The sequence below is a fragment of the Rhamphochromis longiceps genome, linkage group LG10 (genome assembly GCF_057381845.1).
Source record: "Rhamphochromis longiceps isolate RC_006_pf linkage group LG10, R_longiceps_female_GT1.1, whole genome shotgun sequence".
Taxonomy (NCBI): domain Eukaryota; kingdom Metazoa; phylum Chordata; class Actinopteri; order Cichliformes; family Cichlidae; genus Rhamphochromis; species Rhamphochromis longiceps.
Window position 1 is genome coordinate 33,717,058 of NC_140566.1, and position 22,940 is coordinate 33,739,997.

General features: G+C 45.0%; 1 protein-coding gene across 1 annotated transcript in view; it reads left to right on the plus strand.

Annotated features, from left to right (window-relative positions):
* prr7 (proline rich 7 (synaptic)) overlaps window positions 1-17,135 on the plus strand; it is a 32,918-nt gene extending 15,783 nt beyond the window's left edge. Inside the window, exons 3-5 of the mRNA XM_085421343.1 lie at window positions 700-1,298; window positions 1,674-2,117; window positions 15,657-17,135. Coding sequence (XP_085277469.1) covers window positions 1,769-2,117; window positions 15,657-16,210 — 903 coding nt within the window. The 5' untranslated portion in view covers window positions 700-1,298; window positions 1,674-1,768 and the 3' untranslated portion in view covers window positions 16,211-17,135. The remainder of the gene's footprint in view (window positions 1-699; window positions 1,299-1,673; window positions 2,118-15,656) is intronic.
* Window positions 17,136-22,940: the final 5,805 nt, after the last annotated feature.

The following is a 22,940-nucleotide window of genomic DNA, read 5'->3' on the forward strand; positions in this document are numbered from 1 at the left end:
ACAAATAAAATAAAAATAAATAAAATAAATGTTTTTTTGCTCTTTTTTGATCTATAAAAACAGTTGTTTTTCTTTTTCAATCACTCATCTTAGCCGTAGGATTTACACGAAAAGAGAAATAAATTAAGTTTGAGTGAAAATGTACATTTTTTGCACTCTCTGGGCAACTGACTCAGTGACTCAAATGACTCAAAAAACCCGGTTCACTTTGGTGAGTGACTCATTCAAACTCGATTCAGTAAAAAGAATCGAATTTACCATCACTACACCGTGTGCCAAATCCAGATGAACTTTTGTGTTAATATTAAATTTGTGACGTTCTCATTTTTTTTAAATACTCATGTAGAAAGTCACCAGAATTTAAACATTTGTTTTCATGTTTATCGCTGAGGTGCTTTTGAAGGTCTGTTACAGTCTTCTGATTTACACTGAAGTAATAAATTAATTCTCTATTTGACGTGTTTATTCGACTCCCAGTGATCCTGTCTCGTTCTGCATATGTCACCTCTGTGAAAGTCTTTTCTTCTCTGAAGTGTGAAACTGATACTTGGACCCCCGATGTTGGTGTTATATCCTGCATGAACAGCTGACATTTATAACGGCCCAGCCTCAGTGCTGTTTTTCCTGCTCTCGGTTCTCACTGTGTGGAAAATGTTGCCTGATTTTGTCCTGACGAAGGCCTCCTGTGTGTCTTTGCAGGGCGGCGTGAGGCCGAGGAGTCCAGCTGTGATCTGAAGGGGAAGAAATCTGAGGACCCCCGGCCCCGAAGGGACCAGCTGTTTGACTTCACGTGAACAAAGACATTTCTTTTTGGTGCTTCTGACCGGATGTTGCCTCGGTTCTCCGCTTGGTTTAGTTCTAGAATCAGCTTCAAAATGTGACAATGACGGAACCGTTACAACTTTATCCTCCAGCAGGAACGAAGGAGAAGCTTCCTGAGAGGGTGGATTATTGAAAGCAGGCTGCTCGAGCCTTTCGGAGAATTTAAATGGAGGTTTGCTGCAGTGGAAACACCGGGGAGTTCATCTGTAGTCATTTGGAATAACAGTGTGTGACTGTGTGGGATCCACACAGATTTCCATCTAAATGAGGCGTATTTCAGGCAGCAGAGGGTTATCATCTGAAACATCTGGACGGATGGAGGAGACTCACAAACAGAGACGAAGACGGTTTTGATTACTGATGTTTATGTTCAGTATTTTTATTTTTTAAAGCACAAAGATTTATTTATACTTTTTTTTTAATGACTTTGGTGCTGATGCAGAACAAAAATCTAAATTTTCCGTCTGCTTTCTTCTGTAAGTTTCTCTGATTTATTTTATCTATAAGTGATCTTATGTAATTAGGACACTAATGTGTGCGATTATACGTCTTATTGTCGAAGCTTTTATCACCTGCCAGCCTTTTATAAGCGTAACGAGCGTGGCTAAATATTGAGCCATGTGACTGCTGTGTTTCAGAAAAGCTTCAGTTTTACTGAATTCTACTGGATTTTTCTTTTTTTAATCTTTTTTCCTCCCGTGATTTGTAACTTCTTCAGGCAGGAGCTTGAAGGGTCTTGACACACTTTTCTTTAACATTTAAATAAGAAACTTGAAGCCACCTGATGTTTGGCGAAGGATTGTGACTCGACCCGTGTTTAAGTCGCTCTCCTTTGTCTTTCTGAACGAAAGTGATCTGCTGAGTTTCAAGACGACCGCTGAACCCGCCCATCTGAAATCCTCTCTTCCTGTCTTGGGGGGAACTCGCTGCGCATCCCGTCACCGCCATGGTGATGTCGCAGGGCACTTACACCTTCCTGGCCTGTTTTGCTGGCTTCTGGTTGGTCTGGGCCCTCGTCGTCATGCTTTGCTGTTTCTGCAGCTTCCTGCAGCGCCGGCTGAAGCGCCGGCGCGAGGAGAGGCTGAGGGAGCAGTGTCTGCGTACTGTAGAGATGGAGCCGCTCAGCTGCCACCCCGCCGGGTACCCACCTGCTGCTCCTCCACCACCACCACCGCAACAGCCTCCACAGCTGCCCAGAGAGCCGCCACAGTTCAGCCCTCCTCAGACTCTGTCGCCTCCTCTTCCGCTACCTGTTCCCCATCCATTGCCTCAAGCGACCTGGGTCAGCATGCCAGGTAATCATTTTATTTCACAGGCGACAAAACGCTCGCGAGCTAAGACGCAACCTCAGGTTTCAAAAACTGCAGTTCCTCTAATGGCCACTTAAAGCAAAAGTGAGTTGATCGCCATAAAACCTCCGTGTTAGAAATCCTTAATTTACAGCCACAAACAGAGGTGTGTCTCTGACAGCTGCCTGCTCGGCCGAACCTCTGACTGTGTTTGTGATCTTGGTCTTTTCTGTAGTTTTCAGTGGTATCGAACAAATAATATGGAGTTTGGTGACATCCTAGTATTTAATCAGCTGTTAAACAAAGAGTTCATGGATGTAATTCAGTCTTCCGACTTCTCCACGCACACTGTCACAGCTTTATGAACTCTGGCCAAGCTGTCAGTGCGACTGAGACCTGCAGCAGAAACTTGCTTCACATTTATGAGAACTAATTTTAAATTGTACATCATTGAAATTAAAGTTTAGAAAATATTTAGCGCTGTCAGCGTTAATCGTGGGGCTGCACAGGGTCAACACGTTAGCGCGGTTAGCTCCTTAACGCGTTAGCGCCGTCCAGCCCCACGCACGCAGCGATCCTCGTTAACTCGCTAACGGAGATTTGCCGCGTTAATGCGGTTATGGCGTTAACGTCATTTTAACGAGATTAACTCTGACAGCACAAAAAGTTATTTGTGCAATAGATTACACAATTAATGGGGGCATGAAGTATGGAAAAGGCAGTTATAGCGAGCTAAGCATGAGAAGTTCAATGAGCATATTGTGTTGAACATTTTATAAGTGCAGTACAAATTTAAGACAAAAATGGACTTGAGGTAATCCTGCCGCAGCTTCACGATCCACAAGCTCGTGCCCATGCACCGTGTTCGTGATTTAGACATTTTACTCTCAGCCATCAGACATCCTCACAGGAATAACCTGAAAAATCCAGCTTCAAGCTCTTCAGATCCACAACTGCTTATTAGAGTTTCCACGGAGAGCAGAGCTGCACTCAGCATTCATAATACCTCCTCCTGCATTTATTAGTCTCTTCTGTAAACTTGACTCACTTTCTGAAGCAGAACTCGTCTCTGCTGCTGAGCAAATAACCAAACCTGTCACGCCGTGTTTGATCTGTATTTACAAGCTGTTTTTCATACTTACGCCTCGTTGTTTGAGCTCAGCTCAACAGGAAAGACAAAACTGATGCGATGCAGACAGAGAAGCAAAGTGCAGGAGCGTTTCTTATAGTTCCCAGTTTAGTTCCTAGCTTCCACCTCCCTCCCTCCATGCTGGCCTGCGTTCCCCCGCATGGTGTCATGGTGACAGCTGCCGCTGAGGCGTAGGCAACAGCCGCGGAGGCCATGCGGTGACGGAGTAACAATAAAATAAGAGTGATTAGAAGGAGGAGACACTCAGAGGCCGAGAGGTGCAGCTTCGCAAAGAATCACTGTAATCACCGAGACTGTGAAACTCCCCGTTCTTAATGAAACTGCCTCGCACGGATTAAAGCCCGCACAGGAAAAATGTTGCTCAGGTCTTAATAAACCCACATACTACATGTAATTTGCAGTATGTGAGTTATGCTGCTTTATATTTCTGTCCTCTCGCTGTACCCGAGGAGCATTTCATGAGTGGCAGCTCAAAGTAATACTCTGCAGGCTACATCCACACGTACACGGGTGTTTCCACTGAAGACTGAGCTTTAAAAACTCCTGTGCAGGTAAAGATGTTAGAAAACTGTTTCTGCGTTTGCATGCGGACAAGAAAAACTGAGACCTTGATGTCAAAATCTAACATTGGGGTTAAAGCGTCACCGCTAGCTTTGGTGTGTTGTCCACAGATTATTTTGTTTTCACACTGACATGTTTTCTAAAAAAAAAATTTAAAAAAATTTGCTTATGCCCGTCATAAGCAGAAATTTAGAACAGCAGAGGGGTGTGGCTTCTGTGCCTGATATAACCATACAAGGACTATTCACTCTGTGACATCATGCAGATCCAAGAGATGAAAAAAAGGCTAAAAGTGTTCCCTGTTCTCCCTGTGGTTGCTTCCCAGGTTTTCTCTCGAAGATGTGAATTTAACTTCCAGTTAAATTGAATATTTTTAAAATTATTTTTTTTATTTTGGCGTCATGGTTGTGTGAGAATACTCCCATTTCTGTTCTTGATTTTCTTTTCTAAGGCAGGAAAATCTCAATGGTCTATAGAGTGAAAACAATGTGCGTAATGAGCAGCTTGCTTTATGACAGAGGAACAAAACGAACAAGCATCTACAGAAGAATAGGAATTAAAGGGAAAGGGGTAAAAGAGCATCAGCTGCTCTCAAAGACGATTAATGAGCGGAGACAGACAGTACAGGATGAAACAAAAGATCGCTGGAGTCTTGGCCTCAAAGCAGACTGATGAAGAGGTTTAGTATCCAGGCAGCAGCAGGGCTGAAAGCGAAGCAGGTGCTCGGCAGCTGAGACCCGAGAGGAGCTGTTTCAGTCGACTTCACCAACAGAGGAGGTGGTAAAAGCAGGTTTTACAGCAAAGTGGAAAGAAGCTTTTTTTAGCCTCTTTCAGCAAACAGTTTCGGTCCATTTGCAGCGCTGTGTGAAGCAGCCGCTGATAGCGTTACTGGGTATCTGCTAAAAACACAGAAGATGAGACTATGTGAGAGCAAAGCGAGCGGCAGATGGTTTTCTTAAAATGAGCTGTTATTAATCTGTGTTTGTCCAGGTGGACGAGACTCATGATGAAAACCAGTTAAGAGTTTATTTACTGGGTTAAAAATATGAACAGAAAGAGGTGCTTATGATGTTCTAGTAACAGCCTTCAAAGAAACATCTCTCCCTGACTTTCAGTTTTGTTAATAAAAATTTGGCCTTTTTCCTGCTGCATGTGGCAGGATTCCTCTCAGTCACCAGTTTTCCTTTTAAATGCAGAATTTCTCCTCTTGGATTTGACAGTTTTCCCTCACAGAATAAGCACTTTCTTCTTGGATTTGCAGATCTTCTCCGTTCTTGTAGCTTCCCCAGTGTTTGTCTTGCAAATTTACCAATTTGTTTCCCTTGAAAATTGTATTTATTCATCCTTCAATTTAGCTGGTTGATCCTTTATGAATTTACTATTTTATCACTTTAATTTTTTTCATCATAAATTTGTGGTTTTTCTTCTTAAATTTAACACTTCCTTGTAAATTTTGCAGTATTTTTTTTTAAAGGTGTTGTTGTTGTTGTTGTTGTTTTTCCCCATCATAAATTGCGCTTTTTCTTTTTCCCCCTTTTAAACGTTTGTTGTTTCCCATCACCCGTAAAAGGCTGATGGGGTTCAGTTGTCACCCTGCCGGGCGGGCGGTGTGAGCAGTTTGTCAATATAACTGAAGAACTAGGTCACGCGGGGTTTTTAAATCGATACCATAGATGCATCTACTAACAATCTCAGATGACTTCGAATCCCAGTAGCTTAAAGGTCAGAGGTCAAAGGATTTTCACATTGACTAGTTTTTTTTCTTGCATTTTCAAATCAAATCAAATTCAAATCAAATCAAATTCAAATCAAATTCAAATTTTATTTGTCACGTACACAGTCATACACAGTACGATATGTAGTGAAATGCTTGGACAACTGCTCGTGACCTAAAGAAAACAAAAAAGGAAAAGGCTATGAATAAGATAGGAAATAAATATGAAAAATTAAAAAGGGTAAATTTAACTAGGAAGGAATAAAATATAAATTAAGGTTAAAAATGAAATAACTGTACAACACAAATTAGAATGAAGGGTAAATTTAACTGGGAAGAATAAGATAAAATATATAAATTAAAGTTGAAAATAAAATAACTGTACAACAAAATACACAATATAGAACTATATAAGAATGTATGAAGAAATCTAAATATAAATAAATATATACACAATAACAGCAGCTGTACAAGTATTAACCGGAAATGAAGAATATAGTGACCAGTGTTGTGCAAAACCAAAGTCCAGAAAGTCCAGTGTGTGTGTAAGAACCATATGTGTGGGTCAGTACTGTGTGGTGGTGTGATTGAGAGACCGTATCGCCTGCGGGAAGAAGCTCCTCCTCAGTCTCTCTGTGTTGGTCTTCAGGGAGCGGAATCGCTTTCCTGACCTCAGCAGAGAGAACAGTCTGTTGTTGGGATGGCTGAGGTCCTTCACCATCTTCCTGGCCTTGGTCCGGCACCGCCTGCTGTAGATTGAGTGCAGGTCAGGGAGCTCGGAGCGGATGGTGCGCTCAGCTGACCGCACAACCCTCTGTAGAGCTCGTCTGTCCTGCATGGTGCTGTTCCCGAACCAGGTTAAGATGTTTCCCGTCAGGATGCTCTCTATGGTGCACGAGTAAAAGTTCCTGAGCACCTTGGAGGGCAGTTGGAAGTCTCTCAAGCGTCTGAGGTGGTAGAGACGCTGTCGGGCCTTTTTCACCACGGTGTTGATGTGACAGGACCATGACAGGTCCTGCGTGATGTGAACTCCGAGGTATTTGAAGCTGTCCACTCTCTCCACTGGGCACTCGTTGATGACGGGGGTCTGGTAGTTCCTCTCCTGCTTAGTGCTGAAGTCCACTATCAGCTCCTTTGTCTTACTGACGTTTAGAAGGAGGTTGTTCCTCTGGCACCAGTTCTCCAGATTCCTAATCTCCTTCAGGTAGGCCGTCTCGTTGTTATCAGAGATCAGGCCCACCACGACGGTGTCGTCAGCAAACTTGATGATGGTGGTGGAGCTGGTAGTGGCCACACAGTCATATGTGTACAAAGAGTACAGCAGGGGGCTCAGAACACACCCCTGGGGGGCTCCAGTGCTGAGAGTGGTGGAGGCTGAGACATGTCCGCCCATCCTTACTGCCTGTGGTCTGCCAGTTAGGAAGTTGGAGATCCACTGACACATAGATGAGCTGAGTCCCAGATGCTCCAGCTTGGTGGTGAGTGTGGAGGGAATTATGGTGTTAAATGCAGAGCTGTAGTCTATGAAGAGCATTTTAACATAATTCCCCCTTCTAGTGTCCAAGTGAGTGAGTGATGTGTGGAGGAGATGAGAGATGGCATCGTCTGTGGAACGATTTGGACGGTAAGCGAACTGTAGTGGGTCCAGTGTGTCTGGTAGTGAAGAAATGATGAAGTCTCTGACCAGGCGTTCAAAGCACTTCATCACTACTGAGGTGAGGGCTACAGGGCGATAGTCATTGAGAGAAGCAGGGTGGGGTTTCTTCGGGACAGGAACAATGATGGACTCTTTGAAGCATGTGGGGATCACCGACTGAGATAAAGAGATGTTGAATATCTCAGTGAACACAGGAGCTAGCTGGTATGTGCAGTCTCTGAGGATACAACCTGAGATGCCGTCTGGTCCTGCTGCTTTCCTGGTGTTCACTCTCTTGAAGGCTCTCCTTACTTCATGCTCGGAGATGACGAGCACGTTTCCGGTGCTGGCAGTATCTTCCTGTCTGCAGCCGTTAGCGCCGCTAACACTAGCATTGTTGGAGACCTTAGCTGCAGCCTCGAAGCGAGCATAGAAAGTGTTCAGCTCGTCTGCCAGAGTCACGGCCGCGTTCGTCATACCGGTTGTTGGTGCTTTATAGTCCGTTATTGTCCTTAGTCCCCGCCACAGGCTCCTAGAGTCACTCTGTTGGAGTTGTGACTCTAGTTTCCTCCCGTAGCGCTGCTTCGCCTCTTTCACCGCCCTCCGCACGTTATATGACGCGGCTTTGTACGGGTCCATGTCCCCCGTCATGAGTCCCGTGTTGTAGGCAGCGGTGCGGGATCTCAGAGCGTCGCGGATGGTTTTATCCACCCACGGCTTCTGGTTGGGAAACGTTGTGATAGTCTTTGTCTCCACGGTATCATCCGCTAGTTTCCCGATGAATCCCACAACCGCTTCCGTAAACACGTTGACGTCATCGTCGGAGCTGTTTCTGAACATGCCCCAGTCTGCGTCATCGAGTGCGTCCTGTAACGCGGCCACCGATTGATCCGTCCAGCGCGCGACCTTCCTCTGAACCGGAACTTCCTGTTTTAGCCTTTGTTTGTATTTTGGCATGAGGAAGATGGCGGCGTGATCAGATTTGCCAAACGGGGGGCGGGATTGTGCCTTGTAGCCGTCCTTGACCGTAGTGTAGCAGTGGTCCAGTGTCCTTTCACCCCTGGTGGGGCAGGTGATGTGTTGATAAAAGTTCGGCGCTGCGCGTTTGAGGTTGGCGCTATTAAAGTCCCCCGTCACAATAAGCGCAGCGTCCCGGTGTTGTGTCTGGTGCTGTGTGAGTGCCTCATGCAGCTCGCATAAGGCGGTGACCGTGTCCGCTTGTGGTGGAATATAAACGGCACTTACAATGACCGATGTAAATTCCCGAGGTAGATAAAAAGGACGACACATGATGGACAGTAGTTCCAGATTTGGTGTGCAGGAGCGTGTGAGAGGAACAACGTTCGCACTGTTGCACCAGTTGTTGTTCACCATTAAACACACGCCGCCTCCCCTTGACTTCCCCGAGTCCCGTGTCCTGTCCATGCGGTGAACCGAGAAGAACTCGGCCGGCTGGATGGCGTGGTCCGGCACCGCTGGGTTCAGCCATGTCTCGGTGAAGCAGAGGAGATTGCAGTCCCGAATGTCTCTCTGGAACTTTATCCTGGCCCTGAGGTCGTCAAGCTTGTTCTCCAGTGACTGGACGTTGGCGAGCAGGATGCTAGGCAGAGGTGTGCGGTGTGCACGAGCTCTCAGCCTGTTCCTGACGCCGGCTCGCTTCCCTTTGTTCTCCCTCGAGATCTCACTCGGCCAGCTCGGACCCGGAGTTAAAAACTTCGAATTGTGAGTACATTGTAAACCAATAGAAACAAGAGTGTCACTGTCATACCTAATGTACCCAATGGTGATGATTTTGCCGATTTAGAAATTTTCTTCAGATTTTGTCTTTAAATTTGTTTTTTCATTTAAAAATCTTTTTTCCCTTTGAAAATATTTTTTTCCTTTTAGGTTTTGGTTCATAAATTTAGCGTGTTCTAGTTTTGGTCTAAACGTGTCAGTTCATTCATTGATGGCGACAGTAACTAAGCTTTCTGTGGTTGTCATCATAGTGATGATGTAGACAAATCATGAATGAACCAAATGATAATTTTTGTTAAACTCACAGGATTAGTTGCAAAAATCAAAAAAGGTTTTCCATTAAAATAAACGAGGCTTTTGGGATTTTTCCTTCTTTTTTTTAAAGGGAAGCCGTGTTAAGGAAGGAAAACTACAAATCCTTCTTCCTTTTCTGACTCATTTATAATCCTCAACATCTTCCTCATTAGCTGGAAACAAAATTGTCAAAGTAAAGCTGTTGATGGAGACTCGAGTTTAACAGGAAAATCATCCAAAGATCAGAAATGAATGAATGCCCTCAGTCAAAGGTTCTTATTGTTAGCTTTGATGGTTTAGGCACAGCAGCTGAACTGGGTCAGTTTTGTCTAATGGATGCCACCGTGGTTCCCATTAGCTTAATCCTGTGAGCGCTTTCAGCTTCGGACACGTCCGACCCTCCGGTGGAAACATCAGCCCCGCGTGTTTCTGCTGACGTCCTGCTGAGCGTTCGCTGGGTATTTAAAGCCGTCCTGACAGCTGCTGGTGTTGTTTACAGCTGGCGTGTTGATAGGGGAGTTAGTGCAGAGCTGAGAAACAATAGTAACCTGATCTTGCAGGTATCTGTGAGCCATGTTTGATGGACTCTGGCCAGGTATAAACAAACACATTTGCAGTGATGAGTAAGGCCCGTTTCATGGCAACAGTTCACCAAACAGCTGCAGGTTTCCAGCGCTGCTGTTTGCTGTGGTGGCTATAAACAGGCTGTTGGTTGGTATGTGGGTTGCTGCTGACGGGTGTGGGCGTGGGTCATTTTTCAGGCACTACAGCATACCTGTGAAAACGTGTTAATGGATAAAATGTTCTTAACGCCATCCAATAGGTTTTATCTTGCATACAGCTTCTTTTGTGTGTGTGTGTGTGTGTGTGTGTGTGTGTGTGTGTGTGTGTGTGTGTGTGTGTGTGTGTGTGTGTGTGTGTGTGTCCTGTCTGGCACTGTAGCCATCAGAATTATTGTCTGAAGGCCAAGAACAGATTTACTTTCCCAAGTGGGCCTTTTGCTATACTGGTCCACTTGATTGTCATAGTTTATTTGATCTTTATTAGTTATTTTTATTCTAAGTTATTGTAATCAGGCCAGACTGGACTCGGGGACGGGAAAGAAAAACAAGAAGAAAAGTTCAGAAGAAAGTTAACAGAAGGAGAGGGAAAGAAAAAGGAGAAAAGAGAATGAAAATCTGCTTCATCACCTTTGTCTTTTTCTTTTCCCTCTTTGTCTTTTCCTGGATCACCTGTTGAGAAAAAAAGAAAACAAGCAGAAGAAGACAAGAGCAACACAATAAACAACATCACGATGATCTATGGGAATATGACAGTAAATACTAAATGTTAAACATTATTGTGCAGCACGTAAGATCAACAGCACACAGTGTGCTTTGAGGTAGGAGCCAAAAAGGGTGTAGTTTGTGTGTGTGTGTGGGGGGGGGGACTGAGATGTCCCCAGAGAGGTGGCGCCTGACACCCAACCTGACATATAGACACAGACATACAGGCACACACAGACACAAACATCCATTCCCACCCTCATGCTCTCATATGCACTTACTCCACACTCAACCAACGTGGAGACAGACATAAAGAGACGCTGTACACACGATCACACTCCCCAAGCGTACTCTACGAACCGGGTCTAGGTGCCCTTGCCCCTGGAGGGGGAACTGCACCCAGACCCAGGTGGTGTTTCCCTTTTCCCTGCAGTGGGGATCTTGCATACAGCTGCTGTTACCTCTCAGGGTGATGCCTACAAACCCAAATTAGCGGTACACTCGTCAGTGATCGCAGTACAACACTCGCGTGGTGGACAGATTTTGGAGGACTTTCCAGCTGAAGCGGTTCTCTCAGAGCCTTCGTCAGCTTTTTCTGGCCCTGCCTCCTCCTCTCTTCCTTTCTCTGATTAGTGTATTTATGGCAGCATTTCTTGTCAGTTCTCACTTCTTGTGGAAAAGTAATTGGATGTGTTTTGACCCCTGGCTGTTAGATTGTGACAAAAAAAACAAAAAAACAATTAATCATTCCTATTTTAGTCACTTTTCATGTCATGGTTCGTCACTGGCTTACAGATTGAGCCAGTTTCACAGAAAAAGTCTTTTTAACTTCATGAACTTCAAATTCACCCCTGAAAGTTTATTTTTTCCCCTCTGTTGCTCTAATATGAGATGATTTAAGCAACACGGTGTGTTATCCCAGCTGAAGCACCCATCAGATGATGGATGTGGTCAGCTAAGCTGTGGTGCTTAAACAATGCTCAGCATTGAGGGCTCGAAAACAAGTCAGGATACCTTCATGCTTTCATGATGTTTACACCAAATTCAGACAATGCCATCTGAATGTTGGATGAAATCTAGACTCACCCGAACAGGAAACGTCTCTCCAGCCATCTGTTGTGCGATTTTTGTGAGCTCGTGTGACTCGTAGCATCAGTTTGCTGTTCTTAGCTGACAGGACTGACGCCCGGCGTACTCTTCTGCCGCTGTAGCCCATCTGCTTCGTAGGTTGTGGATTCAGGGATTCTCTTCTGTAGACTGTGGTTCAAACCAGTGATTGTCAAAGTTACTGTTGCAATCTTGCCATTCTTCTCTGACTCCTGCCATCAACAATCTATTGTCACCCGAAGAACTGCCGCCATTCTCTAAAAAACCTTACAGACTCAGACCAGCTCGTCTGACAAAGTCGATCAAATCACCTTTTTGATTTTGATGTTTCCATTTGAACTTCAGCAACTTGTCTTGATCGTGTCTACATGATTAAACAGACTGAGCGATCCCAAACATAACACCTGTGTGTGTGTGTGTGTGTGTGTGTGTGTGTGTGTGTGTGTGTGTGTGTGTGTGTGTGTGTGTGAGAATATAGTTGATTTCTTGGCTAAAGAAGTCGCACAGTTGCTTTTGGTGCAGCAGTCTGAAGAGCCGAGTTTCTTCCGTGTTTGAAAGAGGAGGACGGCAGCTTGTGCAACATTCGACAGATATTGATCACGATCTGGCAACATTCATCAGCTTGGATATAAAAATGGCTTTCAGCTCCAGAAATCTGCTGTTCGACTGATGTGTGTTTGCAGCCTGAGGGTTAGATTGTTCCTGACGATTCATTGAAACATAGACTCGGCTCTCGCCGGCTGCCGGTCAGGTTTTCCTGAATCGTACCCTTTGCTGTGCTCTCTGCAGCAGAACCACCTCCAGTTGCTTCTTTCTCGAATGTCAGAAAATGTCAAAGTAATCTGTGTCAGGTAGCAGACACGCCGCTTAAAAGCCACAACAGTTCAGCACTTTGTTTTCTGTTGTTTCAGCCGCACTGCAGACACAGCTGCTCCCTTCACTTATCTCACACGTCAGCTGAAACCATTCAGCCGAGTGTTGACCGTGATTAATGTCCCAGCGTTCCCTGAAAGCAGCACAGCAGAAACCTGTGCAGGTGCTTCTGCTGAACCTGCGTGTCAACATTTCACTGCAGAGATTTGAGATTCTCGCAAATGTAAAACAGACGAGTCCATCAGTGCAATTAGTAGCAGGTGTGAACGAGCCAATTAGGAGCGAGAACAATGTGGAAAAACGAACCTGTTGCTGCAAAGCGTGAACCGACAGAGACGTTCTCAACTCCATCTAAAAGCTCGCTTTCCTGTTGTGCAGCATAATCAGAGCGCATCCTGCAAGAAAGGAAATCAGGAGGAGAATAGCAAATTACGGTATTTCAGACAATTTCACCAAATTACAATCATCTCCACGGATCCACAGGCAGCTTCTCATCCTCGGTGATTAAATCTCTGCAGGCTCAGACGAGTGTCAGACGTGTTCCAAAGTGCAGCCTCGTGATTACTTCAGTTTGTGGACTTCTAAACCTTAAATAAATATATTCAGTGCAGGAGCCAGAATCAGTTTTGATGCCTGTAATGGTCAAAGTGACGCTCTAGCAACAAGTAACAAGTAACTCCCCTTAGTTTGTTTCAGCTGTGAAAAACATTGTGTTGTGTTGGAAGTATGAACTTTTCACATCGGTTTGACTTAATGACCGCTGCGCTGCTGTTTTTCTGAGGCTTACTTGATGTGTTTACTTAGACTTAGACTTAGATCCTCCCGCGCCGATCGGCGCATCGGGCGACAAGAGAACGCCATCGAACTCGGTCTATCGCGGCAGTTGTTGCTTCATCCCATGACAGTTCGACTGAACGTAAATCTTCAAGGAAAGTCCTCCTCCATGTTATTTTAGGTCTTCCTCGCCGTCTCTTTCCATTCTTCGGGTTCCACAGAACTGCGACACGGGCAGGTCTCGGGTCCGGTAGCCGAAGGATGTGACCGGCAAATCTGAACCGACGCTTGGTGACTTGGACATGGAGCGGCTCTACTCCCGCACGGCGATATACTTCTTCATTGGTAACGCGATCCCGATATGTGATTTTGAGCAGCCGTCGAAGACAACGTTGTTGGAAGACGTCAAGATGGCGGTTGATCTTTGCAGTTGATTTCCAAGTCTCCGCTGCATACAGTGCCGTCGGTATAACGATGGTCTTCAGGAGCCGCACTTGATGTGTTTACACTTATTTTTTTTCCTTTCTATCTGCTCGGCTTGCAGATTAACTAATGAGCCTTTGTGATGTATTGAAATGTAATTTCCTGACTGTTAATCCAGGAATCTGTGCAGCCGCCAGCCGCCAACCTCTTTTTCAGGGCGTTGCACATCGTCTGTGAAGGTTCTCAGTCATCCAGGTCATCGTAGTCTGAGAGCTCGGAAAGAAAAGCGTCTGGACTTGTTTGTTATAGATGTTTCGTCCAAGAAGCTTCTTCAGTTTTAAGAGCAACTGGTGGATTTAAGCCCTGTGGGAGTGTCTCCGAGAGGGTCACGGACCCCCTAATGATCCTCTACTTGTGAAGACAGGTGTGAGTCACAGTCAGCCAGCGTTTCAGGTGAACCCATTGTGAGACCTAGCCCCACCCTGTCATGTGATGTGAGTGGGCGTTAAGGCGTCTGGGAAGGATCTCAGACGTTGCACATCTGAAAACTGCAGGAACGCTAAAGGACACCTCGCATGATGTAACGGCAAAACAGGAGGCGTCTGACAAATGCGCCTCTGTGTTGGTGATCTATAATCTTTCCAGCGAGTTCTGGGTCTACATCAGGGCCGCCCGTGCTGAATAGGCTCTACTCCGAGCTCCCTCTGGGCTGAATGAGAAACTTTAACTCAGTTTTCCACAGATGAACTGAAATGGCTCCATGTTTCCCTCACTCAGCACTGCCAAGTGTACATAAGCAACACGCAGTGTTTCCTCTGTAGTAAATAGTAAATTGAAATCTCAGACGGATGAATCATCGCTGCTTTCCTCATCTGACATTTGTGTTTCCTGACTGGTTTGTTGTGAGTTTTTTGGCATTTTGTAGCATTGGGGGAATATCTGAGTGCGCTCTGATTTATCAAAGAGAGAGTGGTTTTAAATCTTAATGTATACAAACTTCAGACCATTGACACCAGCCCGGAGAATCATCACCTCTTCTTTCTCTGTGTGCCATCAGCTCGTGTTTCTCTTGTTGCACAACGTGCTGCAATGCAGTTTCTCCGCTCGAACTCATGAAGTCTTGAGAGGGAGGCGGAAAGCTGGAGAACAAGCGGACCTGAAATAGGAGTGAGTGATGTAAGAGAGACGGAAAGAGATTTGGTAAAACAAGAAAGAAACGCAAACTCGGAGCAGAAGTCCTGTGATGGCTTTTGTTCCTGCCGCCGAGCACAGTCACAGGTGTCGCAGCGGGCGTGCGGTAATCACAAGTGTGTGTGTGTGTGTGTGTGTGTGTGTGTGTGTGCTGCACATTGGCTTTATTCCAGTGTATCACACTGCATCAGGCATGTATTATGATAAATGGATGCTGTGTTGCAGTGAAAGCTGAGGTTTCCCTCTGGTCTGCTTCAGGGAAGAAGCTCATTAGTGTTTTTCTTCCTGGTCCTACAGACTTCACTTTGGGATGACAACAAACACACAACACAAAATAACTGAGCTCATCACAATGGTGTTAATTAATAGCTGTGATCTAAAAGTTTCTGCCTGTTACTTAAATGTGAACAGTGTTAGTTCAGGCAGCTGATTCCCTTTTACGACAGGTGCTATTGCACTGCAAGCCACCAGGTTTCGATTAAATGATTCAGTTGGAAAACAAAGACTACTACTAATACTAATACTCCATTACCTGCTGTTTAGTTCAGCTCCACCCAAGAGGAATGGAGCTAAACTAAAAGACTGAAGAAGAGCTTTGATTAAGTAATTCTTAGATTAATCCATAACGATGCTGAATAAAAATAATTAAAACTATGCTGTGGGTATAATTAAGCAGCTCTGGCCTGAGATTGGACATTTTAAAGTGGGAGTCTATAAGGATTGACTCCTTTTTGGAAACAGCCTCCAGTGGCCATTAGGGGAACTGCAGTTTATAGCTTATCGGTCCGTAATGCTAACTCCCATTTTCTCGTTCTTGCAGACACGGATGTGTTCGGGAAGCCGCCTTGTTACGAGGAGGCAGTTCTGATGGATGATCCTCCTCCACCTTACTGCGAGGTCTTGGCTGACCCGCGGGGGGGAACGTACCTGAAGCCCGCCCCTCTCCGAGCCGCACCGCCGTCTTTAAGGGAACCTCACGATCGCGCCCCGGTGTTCACATCCGAGACCAGCAAGCCTCCTGCGGCTACCGTGTTCCCCGACCGAGGCTACTCCTCCCTGATACGCCTGCCTTCGTCTCAGCGCTGGGACTCTTTGGGTCACCTCCTGTCCAACATGGATCTGAACCACAATAACCTCACCCCACCTGCAACCCGATCCCTTCAGGCTACAGCCGCGATGGCTACCATGCCCCGCAGAGACCCGAGGACTCATAATGACGGACTTAGAGGTGGAATACAGGGACTTCAAGGAGGGATTCAGGGGTTCCAAGGAGGGTTGCAAGGGCTTCAGGGGGTCCATGGACTCAGGGGGTTGGAGCCCAGCTGTGGCATGCCAACAGCCTTCCCCTTGCTGGGCCGGAGCACTGCTGTTTAGGCTCGAATCCTGTCAGAAAAAGGATAAACATCTAAAAAGCTGGACATTTGGTATCATAACGCTGCTACAAGTAGAGATTTAATTGCCCAAAGAGGGTTTTAGGGCTGGAGAGGCATCAGGAGTTAATTTCCCCCTTGCAGCTCAGTGGGCAAAAGCTGCCACTTAACTCTGCCAGGACCGAGGCTTTCAGCTATGTAGGCATATTACACACTGTTTCAAAGCGCTGTTGTCGAGTCAGAGGAATTCTGCTGTCACATTGAAGTCAACACCAGGAGGAAAGGAAAGGAGGCAGAGGACGAGAATCCAAACGAGCAGTAAGCACAGCGGCTGCCCTGCCTTTCATGCAGACTTACTATCGCCTTCATTTCCAGCCCTAACTACCCTCTCTCGTGGCGCACTTTCATTCATCCCCGATCTCTCCTCCTCTCGCTGCACTCGAACAACCTATTGTACGAGGCTGCTGTTGCCATGGCTCCGGGAAACTGTCTGTAGCCCACGACGACCTCTCTTCTTTTATCCGTGCTGATTTTTAGGAAGACTGTTCACAGCTTGCCTCCTCCTCGAGGACTGTGAGCATTAACGCTTACAAAAGAGCACACGGTGACCTTCGGCCAGCACGTCTCTGATATTAGAGGCGAAATGCTGAAGGTCAGTTTACCTTCAGAGTTGTTTGGATTCCGCTGTGCAGAGTACAAGAAAGCCACAGAGACGAGCACGCTTGGATTCATTTTGTAACGCGCTGTTTTGTTGTTTTCAGTGTCGTCTTTACCACAAACTGCTGGCACTGCCCTTTTGATGGTCACCGGCTGACGTCAGCTGGGTCTCTGATATGAAAAAGAAAAGATTTTTCCATGTAAAAACTTCCAATCATTCTTTTAAACTTTGTGACAAATGCCTTGTGAAATAAAAACATCTTCATCTGTGACGCGTCTTCCTGTGCTTTGTGAAAAGATCCAAAAAATAAACGTTTATTAATATAACACAGATGGAAGGATTACTGAGGCAGGGCGTAAACAAACAGGAGTGAACCTTTTTTCCAGGCCAGAGGCTGAATTCCAAATAAAATCCACAACCGGAAACAGACTAAGGAGAAGGATAGGAACAGGGTTGGGTATTGTTTAGGTTTTATCTGATACCAGTACCAAACCGGTACTTTTGAAACGGTGCTCGAACCAGTGCTTAAAGAATAGAGAACACAAACTTAGTCCAAAAACCTCTCATGTTCAGCTGTTTTTTTGTAAAAAGATATCAATGTTAGCCTTTTCTGCAGCTATGGGGCATATATGGTATCACTCTTGGCTGGAAGCAGTGCTTAAACAATGGAAAAAACACAAACTTTGTCCAAAAACCTCTCATGTTTAACTGTTTTCCACTTTTTCTTTGGTCATTTTAGCCTTTTTGTCCAGGGTGAAGGGAGCATCTGCCATCAAACAAGAGGACAGCCGCATGTAGCTATGATGATGTTTGCTAGTTCACCTTACATGCATTAATGTAATAACGTGGTTAGCCTACTCAACGTAAATTACACACAAACAACATTAAGCTACTCACGCAGAGAAGAACGGCTGCTGCTGCTGCATCATCCTCATCATTTCTGCTACACTGGCAGGGCTAGGGGCCAGGACTCTCCTCTTCAGGTTTTTGGGGGATGTTGCTAACTCCGGGTCCAATATGTGCACGGTGTGAGGTCTCGCAGCAAGCTATCAAATACGGCGCATTTCTTGGCTTTTAAAAAAACGCTACACAGCAGCACAGCAAAGAAGGACTCATCCAGGCTGGAGAAACTGATCAGGAGGGCTAGCTCTGTGGTCGGCATGAAGCTGGACACTCTGGTGACAGTGGCAGAGAAAAGGACATTAAAGAAACTGATGGACATTATGGACAATGCTGGGCATCCTCTGCACACGGCCATAAACAACCAGAAGAGTCTGTTCAGTGACAGGTTGCTTCTCCCAAAGACAAGAACTAACAGACTTAAAAACTCCTTTGTCCCACACGCCATCAAACTGTTTAACTCCTCTCTGGAGGGGAGAGGGAGGGGAGACAGGAGGACAAAGGAGGGGGGAACAACTAAGCTGTAGTGCCTCTTCACCTCACTGTACAATACCTTGTGCAATACTTTTTGTAAATAGTCAACAGTGCAATAGACTCAATACTTGAAATGTGCAATTCACTTGTATTTTTATTTTTATTCCTATTTATTCTATTTATCCCCTTTGTATATTTTATTTATATTTGTCTCTGTATTTATATATATGTGTGTGTGTGTGTGTGTGTGTGTGTGTGTGTGTATATATATATATATATATAACAGTTCTGTAACTGTAACTTCGGTCGTTGCTGTGCTTTTTTTGGAAGTCGAATTTCCCAGAGGAACCCACCCGAGGGATTAATAAAGTTCTATCTTATCTTACACGTCGCCAGGTGTTTCATCAGATTCGAGGTGTTACCTCCTTTGACAGTATCAGCTTAAAGCACTTGTTGCTGCTGAGTTTGCATCTTTTGCTGTGAAGTACAGCCAGACGTTTGACCGCTTCGCCTTGGGCATTTTTAATCTGTAGCTCTGCTCTAAAAGAACGTACGTACCTGGACCCGCCTACTATCCTCGGAAACGTAAAATGATTGGCTAGAATCCAAAGTGCATGACATCTCAGGAAAATAAAGCACCGAAATGTGCGCTGCTTTTCGGTCTGGTTACTACCGTTTATGTCAGAACTGGTGCCATCATGGCACCGGATACCGGTACCCATCCCTAGATAGGACTACAAATTGATACACACCGAGGGCTAAATGGAGACATGAGGGAACCAAGGTACAGCTGAAAGTATGAAAATGGAGGAAAGGAAGAAATAAACCTCTAAGAAAATTCGGCAGACTTACTATCAAATTAAAACAGGCAAAGGAAGACGAGTAGGTACAATGAGTGTAACAGTGTAACCAAATTAAACGGTAATAATATCACAGAACTGAAAAAGCCGTATACAAGAATTCTACTCTCTTTACCCTGAAGTATTTAAACTCCTCCCACCTCTGCTCCTCCTATCTTCACTGTTGTACCTGTCTCCCTCTCACACCTGTGTTCTAACTTCTACTGACTTACGTTCTCTCTGAAGCATACCTCCACCTCTCCAGGCTCTCCTCCACCTGCTCCCTACTCTCACTGCAGATCATGACGTTGCCTTCACAGATACAGATCCACATGACCCCTCACCCCCTCACCTGTCCATCACCCCTGCAAACAAGGGGCTCAGATCCCTGATGTAATCCCACCCCCATTTCAAACCCATCTGTCCCTCCTACTGCACACCTCCCGGCTCTCTGTCCTCACACAGTGCTCTGAAAAAGTGTTTGTCGTCTTCCTCATTTCTTCATCTTTTGCTTATTTATCACATTAAATACAACAGCGAATACTAAATGAAATTTTAAAACTATTTCATCTTTTAAGCTGCAAAAAAAGCTACCAAACCTGCCTGACTCTGCGGAAAAGTACGTGAAAATCCTGTGAATGTGATAACTTGAGAACAAGGTGATGTAGGAACAGTGGTGAACCTTCCCAGGAGTAGCCGGCCTACCACATATACTCATCCAGGAGGTCACAAGAAACCCAGAACAACATCTAAAGAACTGCAGGCTTCACAGCTAAGGTCAGAGGTCACGAGTCAACAAAAACAAAGAGTTCAGGGAGAGAACCACCGCTGACTAAAACAAAGACTCGTCTCACATTTGGCAAAATACAACTTGATGATCACTGAGAGTTTTGGGGAAAAACTCTGTGGAGCGACGAGACAAAAGCTTAAGTTTTCAGAAGGTTTGAGTCGCGTTACATCTGGAATCAAAACGGTCATCACCCCAACAGTGAAACATGGTGGTCGTGATGGTCCAAGGTGTTTCGCTGCTTCTGGACGACTCGCTGTAACTGATGGAAACATGAATTCTGTTCTCAAACAGAAAATCTTGCAGGACAACATCCGGCTATGTGCTAAGAGCACTCAGGTTCTGCAGCAGGACGACGATCCAAAGCACAGAGCACGTCCATCTGAAGGGATGGAAAAACAAAATGAAGGTTTTGGTTTGGCCGAGTCAAAGTTGGGACTTAAATCCGACCGAGATGCTTTGGTGTGACCTTAAACACACAGTTCATGCTCAATCCTGCAAAAAATATCCTCCACAGTGAAAGTCATTACAGATGCTCGACTGCGATCGGTTATTAGGTTTTACTTTTTCACACAGGGGCAGGAAGGTTTGGATGGTTTTTCCCTTTAATAAATGAAATCAGTTGAAAAATGTGTTTTGCATTTACACAGAGGACTCTGACCTTTTCTATGCATCTCCATCAAAACTGTAAGATCTCCCTGAGCTGCTCCCTCAGAGCCCGTGAAACTCCTTTTCTGTTTAATAATATTCCTTCTCTTCTACCTCGACATCCCGGCTGAACACGTGTCCTCATCCGAATATTCTTATTTCTTGGGGTGTCAGACGAAGTGAGAGATGTGGAAATGAAATCTGCTGTAATGACAAATCCATCACCTCAGCCTCACGTCTTCTCTTTTCTTTACGAGCTCACAGCGAGTCTGTTTCATCTCCTCGCCTCAGCCTCGTGCAGCGGAGATGAGTTTCTGTGAAATATTTTGTGATTAAAAAAAGTCAGATGTCCTCAGATTCTTCAACTACGATGCGTAAAATTACCGAGAGCTGCTTCTTAAAAGACTCACAGAGGAGCCTTTGGCTGTGACCGATTTGGTGGTTTGTTTTATACATCAAAGCCTCAGGAAACGCACCTCGCCGGTGATGTTTAGTGAAAATTCAAAGAGTCGTTTAGGCTCAAAACATTCCTGCTGTTTGTAGACGTGCTGCTAATATGAAGTTTGTATCGCTGGCAAATGTAAATAAGAGCCTGTTCAGACTGAACGTAATTACTCTGCCATTAAGTTGTCAGTTGGTGCTCCTGGCTAACAATTTTAACAGCTCCAGGGCACAAACGCTACTTCCTGCCAACCATCACACATTTAATGAAAACTGACTGACCTAACAGCTGTCAGTAAATCTAAATGTACCGTTTAGTGTTGACTGAACTACTAAAGTCCAGCAGCTGGACAGTAAGTCTGAAGGTCAAAGATCTGAGATCTGCAGTCGTTGCCCGTTTGATCAGTAAACAAGTTTCAAGCATACAACAGGATTTCTGTTCCCAAAAACAGATTCGTCATCAAAAATCAAGGAAACTGCAAAAATCTTCTGCAGATGATTCGTATCTGAAAGTCACGTCCTTAAGAATCCGAGGACGCAAGACCTGAGTCTACATCTGGACCTTCAGCTGATCCGTGTACTGTTCACTGAAGCCAGAAATGGTTTCAGTGGAAGGGAAACTGGGAGGACAGGTGAGGCAAACTACAGAAGAGTGGACAGAAGGTCTGACGATGCGAGCGAGGAGTCCAAATGAGACATTTTTGGCTCAAATCTTCATCAGTATGTACCGTCAGGAGAGAGGTACAGCTGTAACACAGGTGGAGGTGTGTCGTGGTTCAAGGCCAGTGGAGTTTATTAGACCACCTTCCATAACAACAACAAAACACACTTTTTTATGCTATTATTTAATAGCCACATAAAAAACTGAATTCACCTTTGTTATATATAAAAAAGCTATTTTTCATGAATGCAAGTAAATAATTTCTTAATCAGAAACTAATATTGTGCTTTACAATTTTTTCAGCTTTTTCTCTAAAATTAAATAAGAAAATGTGTCGATAACTAAAATAATTTTAAAATTAAAAGTATGGTTTTCCTTAAGGAGCTTGCACTCACTGGTCGATTAACATTATAGAAATTTTAAAAACCCACTTTGGTAAAAACCAGTACTGTTCATTTAGAGCAGCTGAACACGTTTGCCTGAAGCGCGTACTCAGGAAACACTCGTCCCAGTGTCAGCCGGTCACAACCAGCAGCTGTAAAGTTTCTAATGAGAAATCATCAGTAGATTAGTGTATGTAGACTCTGAGGAAGCCACAGAGTAGAGTGGAGTCTAAGGAGGCGCTGTGGAGCTGTGGATACGGAGGGGTAATAACTCCACATGGTTTCATGCTTTTCATCATACTTTATTCTTACGGTTGGTGTTTCAACAATACTCGGCTGCAGCTTTGCAGCTCACAGCCTCACCATCAACAACAGTTCAGTTCTTTCTTCTTTTCAGCAGGTAAGGCGTGATTGCTCGTGCTGCTCAGGTGTGTCTGCCTTCCCTGCAGCCGCGCCACAGGTAGATATGTTGGAGCAGAGAGGAGAGCTGAGATCGGGTGGTCGACAGAAGGCAGGAAAATGATTGGACCAAAGTGATGACAGCAGAATCGAGTGTGACAGAGCGACAAAATGGAACGTAAAAAATAGACCATCAGGCCAAACGACCAAGAATCAGGACACAGGAGTGAATACAGATCTTTCTTATTGAACATCCAAGTAAGTTTAATTTTTTCGATTTGCAGACTTTTATTTTTTAGCGACGACTGCAACAGATTGCTCATCTGTCCAGGACACGTCTCACCTCATGATAGCCGGAGTAGGCTCCAGCACGGTGACCCTGACCTCCACAACAGGAAGAAGATGAATGGATGCTTCTTGATCCAGGTCATGTTACGGGACTGCAAGAAATACCAATTCTTACCCAGATTTTGGCACCATAAGGATGTTTCAAGGTAAAACAGCAATTCTATCAAGCTAACATCAGACAGCAGCTAAAGTTAGC